Here is a 19,743-nt window from a genome sequence, read left to right as displayed (position 1 = left end):
CTAGATATCATCATTAGCAATGGCTGCACCCCCTCCATAATCTCAGTTGCCTGAATCCCACTTTCCATCTCTCATCTCCAGCTGTTCCTCCAATGCCAACGATTCCCCAGCCCCCTGCACTGGACTGAAAGACCATGCTCCATCCTCTTCATTATTCTTCTGCAGCTACCTACTCCTCTTTCCTCAACCCAGTTTAAATCCAACTCTCCATTGGACTACACTGAGCTTGAGTGGCTGAATATAGTTGGAGAAGATACACACCCATGCTGACTGGCTTACTTGAAATGTATGACTGGATCCCATCCTCAAGAGAGAGCGGCCATCCTCCTACTCTCCTTACTACCCTTCCCTAGCCCCTTCACTCTCCTACTCTCCTCTCTCACACCTCCTCTTGTCTCTTTCACTTCCAAAATCTCCTTCTCGTGTCTAGGTCCTCTTTATCTCTCTGGCATGGAATACCTAAGGCTCAGTTTTGGGCCACTTCTTTTCTAAATCCATGCATTGTCATCCGGGTCCATGGCTTCAAAACCATCTGCTTGCTGATGTCTCCTCAATTACCAGCTCCAGCCCAGACTTCTCTGAATTCCAGACTCTCACATTCAACAGCCTACTAAATAGTTGCTAAAACATTCTTGTTAAAAACCAACATTCTCGCGCGATGATGCTTCATTTTCACAATGAAAATAGATGCTACCAGAGGAGCATTTCCACATCTTCCCCTGAAATTCTACAAGGCTCCCCTGCACGAGACTCTCGCTGTCCTTCAGAATGAACTCTGGGCCAAGAGCCAGCCCCTTCCTACTGAGCATTGCGTCCCCTTCCTGCTCATCTACTCAAGGAAGTCACTCTTGCAATGATCTTCTCTCTACTGTATCAACATTTTTCTGCTCTGATGTATTATTCCAATCACATTTTTTTTTCTTTTAGATAAGGTTTCACTCCCATCACCCTGGCTGGAGTGCAGTGGCACGATCTTTGGCTCACTGCAACCTTCACCTCCCAGGTTCAAGAGATTCTCATGCCTCAGCCTTCTGAGTAGCCTGGATTACAGGTGTGTGCCATCACTCCCAGCTAATTTTTGTATTTTTAGTACAGACGGGGTTTTGCCATGTTGGCCAGACTGGTTTTGAACTCCTGGCCTCAAGTGATCTGCCCGCCTCAGCCTCCCAAAGTGCTGGGATTACAGGCGTGTGCCACCACACCTGGCCCCAATGACCTTTTTTTCTTTTTTTTTTTTTTTAAGATGGAGTTTTTGCTCTGTCACCCAGGCTGGAGTGCAGTGGTGCAATCTCGGCTCACTGCAACCTCCATCTCCCAGGTTCAAGCGATTCTCCTGCCTCAGCCTCCGGAGTAGCTGGGACTACAGGCACGTGCCACCACGCCCAGTTAATTTTTTGAATTTTTAGTACAAACAGGGTTTCACCTTGTTAACCAGGATGGTCTCGATCTCCTGACCTCATGATCCGCCTGTCTCGGCCTCCCAAAGTGCTAGGATTACAGGCATGAGCCACTACACTCGGCCCCCAGTCACCTTTTAAAGCAATAATTTCTCCCATCTGGCCGGGCACGGTGGCTCACGCTTGTAATCCCAGCACTTTGGGAGGCTGAGGCGGGCGGATCACGAGGTCAGGAGATCGAGACCACGGTGAAACCCCGTCTCTACTAAAAATACAAAAAATTAGCCAGGTGTGGTGGCGGGCGCCTGTAGTCCCAGCTACTCGGAGAGGCTGAGGCAGGAGAATGGCGTGAACCCAGGAGGCGGAGCTTGCAGTGAGCCGAGATCGCGCCACTGCACTCCAGCCTGGGCGACAGAGCGAGACTCCGTCTCAAAAAAATAAATAAATAAATAAAAAATAATTTCTCCTGTCTAAAAAAAAAAAAAAAAACTCCCTTTGAATCCACAACCTTCCCCTCCTTGCTCCTCTGTATACCAGAACTCCTTGCAAGAGCTGCTTACTGACTATCTCTAATTGTTCTCCTCATTCTCTCAAATCTACTTCCATCAGGTTTCCTTCCCCACCAGTCAGAAGAAATAGCTCTTTTCAAGGTCACCAATGATCACCACATTGCCAAATCCATGGTCAATTATCAATTTTTAGCTTATTTGAACTATCAGCAGCATTTAACACAGTTGAAAGAGCCTGAAATGTTTTCTTACCTGACTTCTTAGACCCCATACTCCCACTCCCCACTCTCTCTTCCCTGAATTTCCTGCTAACTCATTGGCATTCCTTCCCAGTCTCCTTCTGGGTCCTCTTTATATCTCTGGCATGGAATACCCAAGACTTAGTCTTGGACCACATCTCTAACTTCATGCACTCTCATCCTGGTCCTTCAGAACCATCTGTTCGCTGATATCTCCTCGCTTACTATCTCCAGCCCAGACTTCCCTGAACTTCAGACTCTCACATTCAATAGCCTGCTAAACGCTTGCTAAACCACTATTGTTGCAAGCCAAACGCCTGAATCTTTACTACCTCTAACTCCAAACCTGCCCCCTCTTGCATCCTTCATCATATCAATCAATGATATTTCTACTCTTCCCGTAGTGCAGACTAAAATCCTTGGAGTGATTAATGATTACTTTCTCTTTTGCTCAAACTCTACATTCAATCCATAGGCAAATTTTGTTGGATTTTTCTTTGAAATATGTCCATAAGCAAACACCTCTCATGTCCCCCACTACTCCCATGGTGGTCAAAGACATCATGATCTCTCACCTGGATAACTGCAATGGCCTCCTAACTGGTATCCCAGCCTCCATCCTTCTCTCCCCTCCCACCTTCACCCAATCCCAATATGACTAGAGTCGGATACTAGAATCATACTCAAAAGCCATAGGGATGCCAGTCTCACTCAAAGTATAAACCAAAATCCCTCTGCCCATCTCTCAGGCTCCACTATCTCTATGGCCTCATTTTCTTCTACTCTTCCCTATCCTCCCTCTGCTCCAGCCACACTGGCCACCTTACCTTTCTGTGAATGCATCATCCATGCTCCCAAACTGCCTGAGACTTTCTACAGATATGGCCACTCTTCATTTCCTTACTTCCTTAAAGTCTACATTGCAATGCCACTTTATCAGTAAAGACTTCCTTGACCACAGTTGGTCCTACCCATCATTCCCTAAACCCTGTAGATTCTATAGCCTGCTTTACTCCACCACCTCATATAGACCCTCTAGTTAAGGTCTATCTCCCTTTCTATGGAGTGTAAGTTCTTGAATACCAGGAGTTTGCTTTGCTTCTTTTGTATTCCAAGCACCTGCAGCCGTATTTGGTACACAGTGCATGCTTTCAGAAAAGTTATGTTGAATAAATGGTTGACCCATAATGAAGGGCGATTCAGCAATGTCTAGTAAAGGGGAACGAGCTATTCCATTTCTTGCCGAGATACTAAAAAATATATTCAAAGGTGTCAATTGTAGCATTATATGTAATTGAGTGAAATATGAAACACAATAAAGTAGATCCATCGGGAAATAAATTGTGGCATATTCATACCCTCCTATGAAGACTTTGAAATGAATGTGCTAGAGCTACATGTGTGAATATGAATGATTCTCAAAAATATAGTGCAAGTTAAAAAGTGTACAGGATGTCCTTCATATTCTAAAAGATTGAAAAACAATTATATATGCATTTGTGGGTGAGGACATATGCAGCAAATGTTTAGAAATATGAGTGAGAGGGGGCTGTGCATGGTGGCTCACACCTGTAATCCCAGCACTTTAGGAGGCTGAGGCTGGAGGATTGCTTAAAGCCAGGAGTTTGAGACCAGCCTGGGCAATACAGCAAGACCACGACTCTACAAAAAATTTAAAAATTTGCTGGGTGCAGTGGCACCCTGTGATCCTAGCTCCTTGTGAGGCTGAGGCAAGGAGGATTGCTGGAGCCCAGGAGTCTGAGGCCGCACTGAGCCGTGATCACACCACTGCACTCCAGCCTAGGTGACAGAGTAAGACCTCATTCCTAAAAGAGAAAGAAATAAATGTGGGTGGGAGGGATATACAACCACCTCAAGAAAATGGCTACCTGCAGAGATGGTGGACAATGGAAGGGATAGGGTTTCAAACATATCTGTAACATTTTTTTTCTTTACAAAGAAAATCCTAAAATAAATACCGCAAAAAATTTTGTTAAATCTAGATATCATCACAGTATTTCCTACAATTTTTACACACATAAGTATTTGTCATATTATTCTTTACTTTTCTATATATTTTAAATACTCCAGAAAATTTGTAAATGAACTTAAAATGTTTTACATTGCAAATAAATAAAATGTCTGAAATAAAATCTGGTAGTCCTGGAAGCAGCTACATGAGTAAAAGGGAGAAATTTGCAGTTGGCAAAACAAAACAAACTTGTTGCCAGGATAGTTTGCTTTATTTTCTTTATTGGATAGGTGTGGCTTGGGTCAAAGGAGAAGAGGAACTCAGCCCTTTAAAAAGAGAACATCTGATTGGGCTGTTATGGCTCAGCAGGGAAGGGAAGGCAGGTTAGCAAAGGTGCTTGCTGTCTCTGGGCAGGAGCAGAAGTCCCAGGCACAGACATTTGTGTATATGCTACACCAAAACACACCTGTTGCATCTGGAACGTAATTTGATAAGACTCGCAAAGCCAGAACTGGAAGGGATGGTACCGAGCAATGCTCTTTATTTTAGAGGTGGAAAAACTGAGTTACAGAAGCCAAGTGTTAGTTAAGTTTCAAAGTCTGGCTCAATTCAAAAAGGCTATTGATCTCAATTTAAAGCAGTTTCCACCCACTCTCACATTAAGATAACTTTCTAGTTTTTCTATGAATTTAAAAATAACAGGCTGGATGTGGTGGCTCACACCTGTAATCCCAACACTTTGGGAGGCCGAGGTGGGCAGATCACTTGAGGTCAGGAGTTCGAGACCAGCCTTGCCAACATGGCAAAACCCTGTCGCTACTGAAAACAAAAAAATTAGCCGGGCATGGTGGCGGGTGCCTGTAATCCCAGCTACTCGAGAGGCAGAAGAATCGCTTGAACCCAGGAGATGGAGATGGTGCCACTGCACTGCAGCCTAGGCCACAGATCAAGACTCTGTCCCCCTAAAAAATAAAATAAAATAAATATTCAGTAGCTTAAAAATTATTAATATAAAAATATTTAATAAAAATATTAAATAAAAAATATGGCCGGGCACAGTGGCTCACGCCTGTAATCTCAGCACTTTGGGAGACCGAGGTGGGTGGATTACCTGAAGTCAGGAGTTCAAGACCAGCCTGGCCAACATGGTGAAACCCCATCTCTACTAAACAATACGAAAATTAGCCAGGTGTGGTGGCACGCACCTGTAATCCCAGCTACTCGAGAGGCTGAGGCAGGAGAATTGCTTGAACCCAGGAGGCAGAGGCTGCAGTGAGCTGAGATCATGCCACTGCTTTCCAGCCTGGACGACAGAGCAAGACTCCATCTCAAAAAAATGAATTAATAAATTAATTAATATATATATGGAAGAAACGGGAATATAAGGAGCAACCTAATTGTCAGTAGGAGAATGATTGAATGAAATATAATTACAAACATATTGCAATATATAAGACAAGTCTTAGAAGAGTGGTTTTGGTTGATATGTATTGACCAAGAAAGATGATTATAATATATAATAAACAGCGGAAAATTTACAAAATATGTCAACATCTCACCATTTTTATAAAAAAGCAAACAAAAAGCTGTTTATGTAGACATGTATTTATATAAGCTTAGAAAAACTACGGTAGGATCCACACACTATAAAAAATGGTAGTGATATTGAAGGGGAGAAACTGAGGCTATTTTTTCTTTAACTTTGAATTTATAATTCTTTAAAAAGAAGAGGGGATGGAGTGGGAGAAAGAGGAGGAAATCTGCCTTAAACACATCGCTCAGAAAGAATCACTATTTTTAAATTGTATTTCCTCCGACTTTTATATAAAATACAAAATTGTTTACAAAACTCGTTAATACTATAAACACTGCGCTTCCTCCGCATCTGAGTTCATATTAAGCCATATTTGAGGAAGGCCTTAATACGTGGCCTTCCTTCCATGTCAACGAATTCTCATTTTTAAGGGCTACAACATATTCGATGTCTGAAGTTACTGTAGCTTACCTCGCCAATCTTACTGGGGGACATTGAGATTGTCTTCGGCTTCCCCCCCGCAGAAACAACTACAACAAACATCCTTGTACATACATATTTATTTGACTGCCTACTTAGGACAAATTCACAAATGTGGAATTCCTAGGCCAAAGCTAATACATCGGAGTTTTGACCCACAGCTCCAAACTGGCCTGCTGGAAAGTGGGTTTTCGTTGTTTGTTTGGCGTTTGTTTGTTTGTTTTAAATCTATCACACTCCCACCGACAGGGCAAGTGAGTGCTGCTTAACGCAGAATCAGGAGCTCAAACTTTGGCTGAACTTGAGCGACCTCTTCCCAGTGACACGGCGGGGCTTTTCCAAGCGCTTTTAAGGAAAGGAAAGGGATCTGGCGAACCCCGAGATCCACCCGCCCTGGGGTGGACAGGGGGCGCGCTCTGGCTCTCCGCGCTGGCACAGGGGTGGGACAAGCCAAGTTTCCAGGAGGCTCGCCCAGCGCGGGCCCGGCCCTCGCAGAGTGGGGCTGGCCGGGCGTCCCCGCGGCGCTCCTCGTAGGGCGGGGCGCAGGCAGGGCGGGGCCCCCTCTCCAGCCGCCCGCCCTCCGGCCGCGTCCCCGCCGGCCCTGCAGACGTGGCGGGGCGGGACCCGCCGGGCACTCCCGCGCGTACTCGGCCGCCTGAGCGGTAAGAGCCCCGGGCAGCGGGTCCCCATCCCCTTCCCTGGGGGGAGGGCGAGCGCGGGGGCGGCCGCCCGGGGGTGGTGGGAACACCATACCGTGGCGCCTCGTCCGGGACCCACGAATCCTGCCCTCTGCGTTAGTGAGCAGCCGTGGTCTGGGAGGACCCGGCTCTGGGGTGAGGGTCTGGGGCGGCGCAGCCGAGGGCCCTGCGTGGGTGCGGGCGTGTGAGTGTGTGTGTGTGAGTGTGTGTCGCTCCAGGTCCACGCTCATGCACACACCCACACGCCCACACTCAGTGTCTGCTCCCTCGGTCGGCGTGAACCTCCGCGGAGCCTGCCTGGACCTCCCAAAGTATCCAGTCCTGGCACCAAGCAAGTCTGGAAAAGTGCCCCCAGTGGCTCGGGGCCGAGTCACAGGCGGGCTGCAGGGTCCCCTAGCCCAGGCACGAAGGGAACAGGTCCCTGTAAGACAGAGGCCTCGTCCCGGGGTGCGCCTGCCCTCGGCCTTGGCACAGGAAGCTCAGGCCTTGACCTCCCCGCTCCCCTCGACTTACCCCTCCCCCAGCAGCCGACCCACGCCCTGCTCTTCCAGTCCAGCCAACACTCTAAGCAGGCACCGCCTCCATTCGCAGCCCCCGGGATGGGTCCCACTCCCTACCCCAGATCCCCAGGGCCCCTCCACCCGGTCGGCTAGCCCTCGCCTCTGCCATCCGGTGAGTATTTCCAGGCACCTCAGACCAGGCGCCTGAACGTCACTGCGTTTTCCTAAGTAGGAAGACATCTCTCTGTGGGCTGTGAGGGCATTACCTATGCCCTACTGATCCCATCAGTTCCTATCCTAAACATCTTGAAGGACACAGGCAGGTGGCTTTTTAAATCAGTGTCCTCTGAACTCCCTGTGACCTCAGCCAACCTATGACAACTGAGAACGAGACAGGCTCTATCCTCAGAGCCTCTTTTTGCCCTCTCTGCAGCCTAGTGGCTCCTGCCCTACCCCACCCATATGCCTGCGTCCCCGCCCTCCTTTCTTCCATCAAGCCTGAGCTTGGGAAAGAATCTGATAAACTTCTTACGTTGTAACCTTTAAGTGAAGGAATGAGACGTTAGGGATGGACTTGAAGCACAAGTGAGACAGTGCAGAAGGAATTTGAGGGTCGGAGGGGGCCTTCTTGAATCTGAGCGATTCAGACTATAAAAGTATTGTCTTTCTTTATTTGACCAGGCTTACATCAAACATGATTTCTCTTTTATTAATATCAAACACAATGTATTTCAATTCAGTAAATATCTGAGGGACAGAAACCAACCTAGGTGCTGTTGGTCACAGTCTTGGAAGACAGAATGCAGAAGTAAATACATGGAATAGAAATCTGTGCAAAGTGCCAAAAACATAGAAGAGGTAGCAGTTATTTCATTGGAAGGAGTGGGGCAGATTAAGGAAAAATTCAGAAGGAAAGGTAACATTAGACATTGGATGTCTAGAGGAATAGGAGTTTGCCGGGCAGCTGGAGGAAGGGCAGCACCGGGACAGAGGAACTAGCGTAAGCAAAGGCAGGGAGATGTGAAGAGTTATGGGGAATGGAGAAAAGACTGGTGAGGCAGGAGTGGAGGGTACTGAGAGTTGCAAGAAGTGGAGAGAGATTGGAGCTGGGTTGTGACAGGAAGTGTGAAGCTATTTACACCTAATGGTTTTTAAACAGGGGAGCAAATAGGTCCAAAAATGCCTGGCAGCCACACAGAGAATAGGCTGGGGCCTGGGTACATAGACTTGTCAAGCTTTATACAAACTCATACAAACTGCTACAACCTCATTAAGAGCCTCTCATCCAGAGTTTTTATTCCTGGTCCTTCGCTGACCAGCACTTTTTTTTTTTTTAACTCGGGGAGATGACCTCACACAGGATATCATGATAACTAAATTTTTATGCTGCCAAGTCAGGCCATTTTTTAAAAAAAATCCATCCACTGTCACTACTATTTCATAAAATGAAACACATTTTGATACCAAGAAAAAGCACAAAGGCTAAACTTGAAAGATGAAGGCAGTCCTTTACATTTAATAAATTTAGATATATGAAAAACTTGCGATCTTGTCCTCATTTTTCTCTGTCATCACAGACTTGCCCCAGTACTGCAGGTGGGGTTTGGAAAAAAAGCATCCAGATCAGCTTGTCCATCCTAGCTTTACAGAGGAGCAGGTGTAAGCGCAGTGAGGATGAGCAAGTTGTGTGCCCACAAAAGGATACTGGGACGAGAGGCCACATCCCTTGACGCCTGCAGGGCACAACTCTTTCCACCTCAGAGTACCATCGCTCCCACCTCTCATTATTCCTCCACGCAGCCTCGTGTCCTGGCCTCTCAGACACCTGTCCTGAATCACTAGAGTCCATCCCTGATGCTTGGACATTTGCACATGCTCTCATCCCACCAAGCCTGAATCACCACATCAAAGACACTTTCAAGGTTCTCCCTTGCACAGGGTCAGTGTAGTTCAGGCACATCTGTCCTTGATTTGCTGTGCTGTTTTGCATCACTTTTCAACTGTTTTGTGTTAGCTCCTCAAACAGATGATTCATTTCTGAAGGATAGTGACCATGTCTTCTGTTTTATACTTATTTTTGAAGCTGTGATGTTGCTGCTTCAATACCTTGCATTGTTCTGGGAGCATTTTAGGTGATGAATGAATTTACTCATGAAAAACTAACTTATTCCCAGCACACAAAGACTTCTTTATATGCCACCCTTCCTCTCCTTAGAGTTTCCTGAAGCAGCCTCCTTGTTGCTGTGGGTTGAGTCTCCCCAGCCTCCAGTCCACGAGACATGGCTACAGTGATCAATGTTCCTAACCATAAATCAGGAAAGGTTTCTAGGTCTGGCTTATGGAACACCCAGACGGAGATGGAAACCGTCCCAGATAACACAGTGCTTGTCACAACTATAATCCTGGTGGACTCCAGCAGCCCCTGCTCAGAAACAGTTGTGTATTTCAAACACACAGTTTCTAGTGGTTTCATACAAAAGGGTACAGTCTGAAAAATGATTACATTTCCCCCATCATGATAGCATCCACAGTCGATAAAGGTCTACCAGAACAACCAAACAAAAAATAAATGTTTTTTCATTTTGATTTGGGGAAAATTAGACCTGTAACAAGTAGAGATAAATATGGATTAGAGATACACACAATTAGAAATTGAAATAGGGCTGATCTTGCATGACGCTTTTTTTTTTTTTTACAATTAGAAATTGAATTAGGGCTGATCTTGCATGGCTTTTTTAATTTATTTATTTATTTATTTTGAGACAGGGTCTCACTCTGTCACCCAGGCTAGAGTGCAGTGGCATGATCTTGACTCACTGCAGCCTCTGCCTCCCAGGTTCAAGCAATTCTCATGCCTCAGCCTCCAGAGTAGCTGGGATTACAGGCACGTGCCACCATGCCCAGCTAATTTTTTTTGTATTTTTAGTAGAGACGGGATTTCACTCTGCTGGGTAGGCTGGTCTGGAACTCCTGGCCTCAAGTGATCCGCCGGCCTTGGCCTCCCAAAGTGCTGGGATGTGAGCCACTGTGCCTGACTGATGACCATTCTTAAATTTAACAGATGTAAAGATCTAGTATTACTAAAATTTATAAATTATCCATAAATATTTTAAACAATAATCTATAAATATTTTAAATAATAATCCATAAATATTTTTTGACAATAATCCATAAATATTTTTTAACAAAGCCCTTTTAACATCTTACAGCTGAGTTTCTGGGGTATTTCTGAAGAGATGGTTTGTGTTGGTTGAATGCAGAGCAGCCACAGAGAAGAGTTTTATTGCAGCACTTTTTCTACAATTGGGGTAAACTGACCTAAGGTAATTTGGCCATCAGAGATAGGTAAGGGCTGTAGGTTTCCTCCTCTGCAACTTCCCTACCAAGAGCTAAATTACCATGAATCCAAGTTCAATGATGGAATTCTGCCATAAACCCACACATGTATTAGCAAATAGGCTTAGTTAACCAGTCTGTTCTTATAAGCTCAGGGAAGTCCTAGCTCACTGTCCTTTTAGGCCTGTGTTCTAGAGGCAGGACTCAGCTAAGCTTCTAGTCACCTTCAGGCTTTGGAGTCCTGTATTCAGCTAGAGAACCTAGAAGAACCCTACTCCAAAGGGTAAGTCAGCTGCTGGATTCAGTGCAATCTCATGTCTTGGGTATAGAAGCAGAGAAAGCACCTGTACGTTATTTCTTGCCAATCCACATATCTGAGGCATCTTTCATGTCACCAGTGAAAAATTATTTCTCATATCCCTTATGCTAATTAGCATACCCTGGAGTGCCCATCAGAGAAGATGGTAGAAGAACCCTCTAAAAAGAGGTGGACACCTCATTACAGATTTTTAAGTGCTTACTAAAGACCCCTGGATAGTATATTCCTGAATAAGACACTTTAGATGGCACCCTTAGGGCATAAATTAAAACTAAGTAACATGCACGTGTCACGTAGTATATGCTGAACTATTTTAGAACACTTCATGAACAAGATAACAACACACGAGGACAAGGCTTGTACACTCAGGCATCCATAATGGTTTTTATTTACCCATAAGTGTTTATCACAGCCAGATTTACTCTGATGTTCCTGCTTATAGAAAAGTGAAATAGTTTGGGACTTCTTAATAATCCAGATTAATAATAAGGATTTTCAAATTACCTTACAAAGAAATAAAAAGATCAGACAATGTCTACCATCTACTGATTTAAAAAAATGAGAATAAAAGTGATGGCAAGGTATCATTTATTCACGAACCATTCTCCTCATTGTTGTGTCCATACAACTCATGTGAGGATAATAAATTAAGACAGGGAAATCTTTAGGCCATGGCAATCAAGCAAAGTCCTAGGCCATGGGTAAGCAGACATTTTCGGAAACAGGCCAGATAGTAAATATGTTAGGCTTTGTGACTTTGCAGCCCATATGGCCTGTGTTGCAATGACTCAACTCCGCTATTGTAGTGCCAGAGAAACCATGACGGTCCCATATGTAAACAAAGGGTGTGTCTCTGGTCCAATAAAACTGTGTTTACCAAAACAGGCAGAGGACAAGATTTGGCCAGCAGACTGTGGTTTGCCAACACCCTGTCCTAGGCTAGCCCTGATTCAAAGAGGGGTTTTCACAAAGATTTTGTAAACTTCCAAATGACAACAGCCTTTTTAGCAGCCCCCATCAATTCTACTCACCTCCCATAAACCACCCACAATACTACCCCTTCTCTATACAGTGGGTTTCTATCATTCTTTACTATTTCAGCTAGGCTTGAACCCGGCTCCTTGACAGCCTATGGCCAACCTTGAATATCCTAAACTTTGTATACCAGCTCGAGGGAAGTTTGCATTCGTTGCCATTCTTACATGTAGACTTGTTTACAGGAATATTATCACTGAATTCAAGGTCTGGCAGATATTTTTGCTTATACAAATACATTCTAACTCAATTAACTGGGAGGTGAAGGAAAAAAAGAAAGACAATACGGAAATGTCAAGTCATTTGGAACCATCTGCTGTAAGAGAGCTCCTGAGTGTCTGTACACAAATATTAATCTAACTCAACAGGCATATTTGTTGAGCTTCCTACGATGCACAGGAAGCCATGCCAAGTACTATGTAGAATATGAATACAAAACAAGGAAGGTCTTTGTCTCTATAGAATTTACAAATCATAGGAAAAACTGAAGCAACTCTAATCAAAGAGGACTTTAACTTTCTAAAGTAAGATAAACACAAAATGCCCTCAGAAGGGTTCAGAAGGAAAATGTTCAACCTGGAGGAACAAAGAATGGAGGAGGCAGTCATTTTAACTGGGCCTTCAATGTGCAAAAGAACAACATATGGAACCAACAGCCCCCGAGGGTCTCTTGTGGATGTGCCAGGCATTGCACAGATATTTATACTGTCTCACTTAAGGTTTTGTAGGAAATCGTGGGAGGTAAGCCTGGTGGGATCAGAGCACAGAGGTCCCTGGATACCAGCTGAAGCATGCAGCCTCATCTCAGGAGGGAGAGGAAGGGGGAGCTCCTGAGGATGTGTGAGCAGGAGAGCCATGTAATTAGAGCCGTGAGGTGAAGGATGGGAAGTAAGGGGAAGAACTGCAGTGAACAGGGGAACCCAATACTGAAATAGTCATCCTGAACCATAATGAGGACCTTGCTGTGAGAATAGGAGTAAAAGAATGCAGATAGATTCTCAATAAAGAGCCTCTAGGATTTGGCCACTGACTGAATGTAAGAAAAGAGGCAGATGGCATTGCTGATACGGCTCTGATGTGGTTCAGTCTCAGAGTCAGACGTGGGTTCAAATTTCAAATGTACAATTTACTAAAAGTGTGACTTCTGACCTTCAGTTTCCTCGTCTGTAAAATGGAGCTGATAACATTCAACTCACAGGAGATAATACATTTAAAGAGCATGGATACAGTAAGCACTCAATAAATGATAGCTGTTGATACTATATATTCTTGAGAGGGTGAAAGCGTGGTAAATGACAGCTCTGAGTTATTGGGAAAATCTGTGTGTGAGATGGTATCTCATTATGGTTTTTATTTGCATTTCTCTAATGATTAGTGGTGTTACGCATTTTTTCATATGCTTGTTGGCCACCTGTATGTTTTCTTTTGAGAATACCTGTTTATGTCATTTGCCCATTTTTTGATGGTTTTTATTTTGTTTTGTTTTGTTTTGTTTTGTTTTTTGCTTGTTGATTTAAGTTCCTTGCAGATTCTGGATATTAGACCTTTGTCACATGCATAGTTGCAAATATTTTCTGCCATTATGTAGGTTGTCTATTTATTCTGTTGATAGTTTCTTTTGCTGTGGAGGAACTCTTTTGTTTAATTAGCTCCCACTTGTCAATTTTTGTTTTTGTTGCAATTGCTTTTGGAGTCTTTGTCATGAAATCTTTGCCAGGGCCGATATCCAGCATAGTGTTTCCTAGGTTCCTAGGTTTTCTTCTAGAGTTTTTATAGTTTTAGGTTTTACATTAAAGTCTTTAGTCCATCTTGAGTTTATTTTTGTATATGGTGTAAGGAAGGGGAACAGTTTCAATCTCCTGCATACGGCTGGCCAGTTATCCCAGCACAATTTATTGAATAGGGAGTCCGTTCCCCATTGTTTGTCATTGTTGGCTTTGTCAAAGATCAGATGGTTTAGGTGTGTGGCTTTATTTCAGAGTTCTCTATTCTGTTCTGTTGGCTTATGTGTTTTATTTTTGTGCCAGTACCATGGTGTTTTGGTTACTATAACCTTGTAGTATAGTTTGAAGTTGGGTAGTGTGATGCCTCCAGCTTTGTTCTTTTTGCTTAGGAATGCTTTGGCTATTTGGGCTCTTTTTTGGTTCCACATGAATTTTAGAATATTTTTTTCTAATTCTATGAAAAACATCATTGGTAGTTTGATAAGAATAGCATTGAATCTGTACATTGCTTTGGGTAGTATGGCCATTTTAACAATAATGATTCTTCCTAACCATGAGCATGGAAAGTTTTTCCATTTGTGTCATCTCTGATTTCTTTGAGCACTGTTTTGTAATTCTCGTTGTGCAGCTCTTTCATCTCCCTGGTTAGCTGTATTCCTACGTATTCTGGGTTTTTTTGTAGCTATTGTAAATGGAATTGCATTCTTGATTTGGCCCTCAGCTTGGACATTATTGGTGTATAGAAATGCTACTGATTTTTGTACATTGATTTTGTATCTTGAAATTTTGCTGAAGTTGTTTATCAGATCTAGGAGCCTTTGGGCAGAGACTATGGGATTTTCTAGGTGTAGAATCATATCATCTGCAAAGATAGTTTGTCTTTCTCTCTTCCTATTTTATTTCGTTCTCTTGCCTGATTGCTCTGGCTAGGACTTCCACTACTGCGTTGAATAGAAGTAGTAAGAGCAGGTGTCCTTGTCTTGTTCTGGTTCCTAAGGGGAATGCTTCCAGGTTTGCCCCTTCAGTATGGTGTTAGCTGTGGGTTTGTCATAAAAGGCTCGTACTACTTTGAGATATGTTCCTTCAATGCTTAGTTTGTTGAGACAGAACATTTTTATCACCACCAAAAGTTCCATTGAATAGTGCTGCTTTACATGATTATCAATAATTTGTAAGCTTTAAAAGGGTTTTCTGCTTTAATGGCTACATTCCTTACTTGGTTTCTACCTCACTTCTTACCTTTCAAGTTTATCCTTAACTAAACCATTGTTTAGGCCTTCATCAGCTGGTCCCCAACAAGGAATACTGTGTATATATAGGTCTCTTTCTCACTGTGAATTTCTGACAAAGATGTTGCAAAGCTAAATGGCAAGTAGTTTTTTGATAAGTGCTCAGGTATTTTCTAGACATACTCTTTTTTTTTTTTTTGAGACAGTCTCGCTTTGTCACCCAGGCTGGAGTACAGTGACACGATCTCAGCTCACTGCAACCTCCACCCCCCAGCTTCAAGCAATTATTGTGCCTCAGCCTCCTAAGTAGCTGGGACTACAGGTGCATGCCACCACGCCCAGCTAATTTTTGTATTTTTAGTAGAGACGGGGTTTCACCATGTTGGCCTTGGCTGGTCTTGAACTCCTGGCCTCATGTGATTCACCCACCTCAGCCTACCAAAGTGCTGGGATTACAGGTGTGAGCCATTGCACCCTGCCTTCCTATGCTTATTCTCATTATTGCTACAAATATAATTAATAAAGCCAGAGTCAATAATTTTAAAGATACAGGTAATACTCTTAGTTCCCATAGGCATAGTCCTTCATGCCAAGTAAGAGCTCCAGGAAAGTTTAAAGACAGCCCTGTAGGTTTGTGTTAGCTTCCTATCAGTGCTGTGACAAATTACAACTAACTTTGTGGCTTTTGCCAACACAGACTTATTCTTTTGGAGTTCTGGAGGTCAGAAGTCTGAAATCAGTGTCCATGGGCTAAGGTCAAGTTGCTGGCAGCCTGGTTCCTTCTAGAGTCTTTGAGGGGAGAGTGGTTTCTTTTCCCTTTTCAGCTTCTGGTGGCCACCCATATTCCTTGGCTTTGGGCCCCTTCCTTCATCTTCGAGGTGTGTCACTCCAGCCTCTGCTTCTGTCATCACATCACCTTTTCCTCTTTGTAATCAAGTCTCCCTCTGCCTCCGTATGATAAGGCCATTTGTGATCACATTTAAGTCCAACTTGGATGATCTAAAATAATCCCCTCATCTCAAGATCCTTAACTTACATCTGCAAGGTTGCTTTTGTTATGTAAGGTAACACTCACAGGTTCCAGGAATTGGGATATGGTCATCTTGGGGGCCATTCATTACTCCATCAAACCCCAACCTTTATGGCACCAGGAACTGGTTTTGTGGAAGACAATTTTCCCACAGATCAGCGGAAAGGGGTGCAGGGGAGATGGTTTTGGGATGATTCAAGCACATTACATTTATTGTGCACTTTATTTCTATTGTTACTACATTGTAATTTATAATGAAATAATTATACAACTCACCACAAGGTAGAATCAGTGGGAGCCCTGAGCTTGTTTCCCTGCAACCAGATGCTCCCACCTGGGGATGATGGGAGGCAGATCATCAGGCATTAGATTCTCATAAGGAGTGCACAGCCTAGATCCCTCTCACGTGCAGTTCGCAATAGGGTTCATGCTCCTATGAGAATCTAATGCCGCCACTGATCTGATAGGAGGCGGAGTTCAGGTGGTAATGTGAGTGATGGGGAGCAGCTGTAAATACAGAGGAAGCTGTGCTCACTCACCTGCCACTCACCCACTGCTGTGCAGCTTGGTTCCTAACAGGCCATGGACTGGTACAGGGAATAATGCAGGGTTGGGGACCCCTGCATTATTCAGTCTACCACAAGGTTACATAGAGTATTGGTTAAAAAAAAGTTTGCCGGGCCGGGCGCGGTGGCTGAAGCCTGTAATCCCAGCACTTTGGGAGGCCGAGGCAGGCGGATCACAAGGTCAGGAGATTGAGACCATCCTGGCTAACATGATGAAACCCCGTCTCTACTAAAAATACAAAAAATTAGCCGGGTGTGGTGGCTCACGCCTGTAATCCCAGCACTTTGGGAGGCCGAGGTGGGTGGATCACCTGAGGTTGGGAGTTCGAGACCAGCCTGACCAACATGGAAAAACCCCGTTTCTACTAAAAACACAAAATAAGCCAGGCGTGGTGGTGCATGCCTGTAATCCCAGCTACTCGGGAGGCTGAGGCAGGAGAATCGCTTGAACCTGGGAGGCGGAGGTTGCAGTGAGCTGAGATCGTGCCATTGCACTCCAGCCTAGGCAACAAGAGCGAAACTCCATCTCAAAAAAAAAAAAAAAAGTTTGCCCCTACCAGATTTATTTATCCAGGGCTTTGAATTGAAGCTTAACAATTCAATGAAAGCATGAGGTGTTTGTAATTGTGTTGACAGATACTAAAATGTCTGATGATGCTGGTGACACCTTAGCCACTGGAGACAAAGCAGAAGTTACTGAGATGCCTAACAGTGATTCTTTACGTGAGGATGCAGAAGTGCATTGTGATTCAGCTGCAGTTTCACATGAGCCAACACCAGCTGACCCCAGAGGGGAGGGGCATGAAAATGCAGCTGTGCAGGGTGCAGGGGCTGCTGCCATTGGGCCCCCTGTGCAGCCTCAGGATGCCAACGCCATGGAGCCCCCTCTCAATGGAGACGTGACTGAGGATACACTTGCTGAGTGTATTGATTCCGTCAGCCTTGAGGCAGAACCCAGATCCGAAATACCCCTGCAAGAACAGAATTATCCGGTAAGAATGGGTCATTCAATTCACTTCGGCCGAAGTTCTTGCTTATATCTACCGTGTGCAGAGCTAGCACCAAGCTCTGTGGGTGGGAATTGGGAGTTCAAAATGTACCGTGACATCCCCTCTGTCATCAGAAATGTGTTGTATAGTGAGATTAGACATATATGAAAATAATTTGTCATAATATTTGCATTTTGATAAATGTATTATTAACAGTAACAGCCACCAATTATCAGACACAAGCTGTGTGCCAGGCACTCTGCTAGCCACTTTATATGTTATGTAATTCACTCTACCAACAGTTCAAACCTGGGTATTACTAACTCCAGCTTACACCTGTGGCAACCAGGCTCAGAGACGGTAGCTTGTCCTGGGCTACTTGGTTGTAAATGGAAAACATTGTAATATCACACATCGTGACTCCAGATAATTAACAAGCCTGATTCCACCCTAAACAAGTCAGTGTTTCTTTAAGATCACTGAAAATTTGATGAATATTTACAAGTCCATGGTGGAGATCTTCAGCCTTCAGATCACTGTTTTATCATCACACACCACCTTCCAGGGGAACAGAGGCAGAATGCACTCATCACCCCTCCCCTTTCAGTGCCTGCACCTATCTCTCAGGGTATGAGATAAGCCAGATCTCCCTGTTGGCACCTGGGCCACCAAGAAGACTATCCCAGCAGGGTTTTCCTGGAGCCTTCACCTCCAGCCACGTGGGGCCGGGCAGGGGTGGGAGACGCTCCGCATGAAAGGAGGAGACAGGCTGCTCCCCTCATCCTGTCTGGGATGGACTGCCTTCTAGAAGGGTGGTACAGGAGAGAGGAATTGGGGTCTTCCCTCAGCGAGGCCCAGCCCTGTTCATCCTGAAGTGTGCCACCATAGATCACCCCCTTGAGGTGACTCTGCAACATGACATGAGGGACAGGAACTAAACGGGGAACTAGGGGCCCTGGGCGTCCACCCTCCAATCTATCATTTACTCCATGAGCTTGGGCCAGACAAACTAATGTCTCTACACTTCAGGTTTTTCCTCTATGAAGTGAAGAATTCTCACATGAAGACCTTGATGCATCCTTCTGACTAATGTTTTATGACTCTTGTATTCAAGATTGGGCTTCCCTCCCACCCACTTTTCTCAAGGGGTTTGACCCTCAGAACTGTCTGCGATGGGCTTCCTCAGGGGCAAGGTGTTTCCCTTCACTGCAAGTGTTTAAACAAAAGCTGAACAGTCATTTTGTAGGGATGTTATGGAAGCGATTTGAGGACCAGCTGGGAGTTTGGATCAGATAGAGTGAACATACACAAAATTTTGTTTATGAGTTTCAAGAGGTCGCTGACCCTTTGAAGCCATCCATAGATGCCCTAAATAATTAAGAGCCCCTAGACCGGAAGTTCTCAACTTTAGCTGAATGTTACCAACCACTGGAGGAGATTTAAAATATATTGAAGCCCGGGCAACGTGGCGAACCCTGTCTCTACGAAAAATACAAAAAATCAGCCAGGCATGGTGGCATGCACCTATAATCCCTGCTACTCAGGAAGAGGCAGGAGGATCACCTGAACCCAGGTGGTCAAGGCTGCAGTGAGCCGAGATTGCACCGTTGCACTCCAGCCTGGGCAATGACAGTGAAACTGTGTCTCAAAAAATAAATAAAATAAAATAGAGTAGAATGGAATAGAATAGAATAGAAAATATTGATGCTAGGGTCCCAACCCCAAGGATTCTGATTCCGGAATGGGGCTTGGACATCAGCAATTTTTAAAAGTACCCCAGGTGGTTCTAATGTTTGGCCAGGATTAGAATAATTACTTTAGTCTAAAGAATTTTCAGGGTCCTTTTTGTGATTCTTTGAGTAGGTGATCTTCAGTATCATTCCAGCTCTAAAATGCTTGTGCTACAATAACACTTCAAAAGTATTTGGAGACAAGCCCTTTCATTCTTTTGGCTACTAGGACACTTTTTCATTCATTAATCTTAGAACAACAACAATAGCAACAACAGCCACAAAACACATAGGAAGTAAAAGTGGGACATTAATAAGCTGCAGGTTTGGCAGTTTGCATGGTATTGGTGAAGAGATGGACCACCAGATTATGTCAAGAATCAGCCCAAATAGGAAATGGCAGAGTGAGGATTTGAGCAGAGTCTTCCTGACTCCAGAGCCTGCTTTGCCTCCACA

The 19,743-nt window shown here is 44.5% G+C and overlaps 1 protein-coding gene across 1 annotated transcript in view; it reads left to right on the top strand.

Moving 5' to 3' along the window:
* The first annotated feature begins 6,722 nt into the window (after positions 1-6,722).
* Positions 6,723-19,743, top strand: part of FAM114A1 (family with sequence similarity 114 member A1) — a 74,509-nt gene continuing 61,488 nt past the window's right edge. The window contains exons 1-2 of the mRNA XM_030801222.1: positions 6,723-6,793; positions 17,205-17,560. Coding sequence (XP_030657082.1) covers positions 17,213-17,560 — 348 coding nt within the window. The 5' untranslated portion in view covers positions 6,723-6,793; positions 17,205-17,212. The remainder of the gene's footprint in view (positions 6,794-17,204; positions 17,561-19,743) is intronic.

Source organism: Nomascus leucogenys, chromosome 20, assembly GCF_006542625.1.
Source record: "Nomascus leucogenys isolate Asia chromosome 20, Asia_NLE_v1, whole genome shotgun sequence".
NCBI classification, from domain to species: domain Eukaryota; kingdom Metazoa; phylum Chordata; class Mammalia; order Primates; family Hylobatidae; genus Nomascus; species Nomascus leucogenys.
Note: the sequence above shows the minus strand (reverse complement) of the source record. Positions and strands in the feature narration are given on the sequence as shown.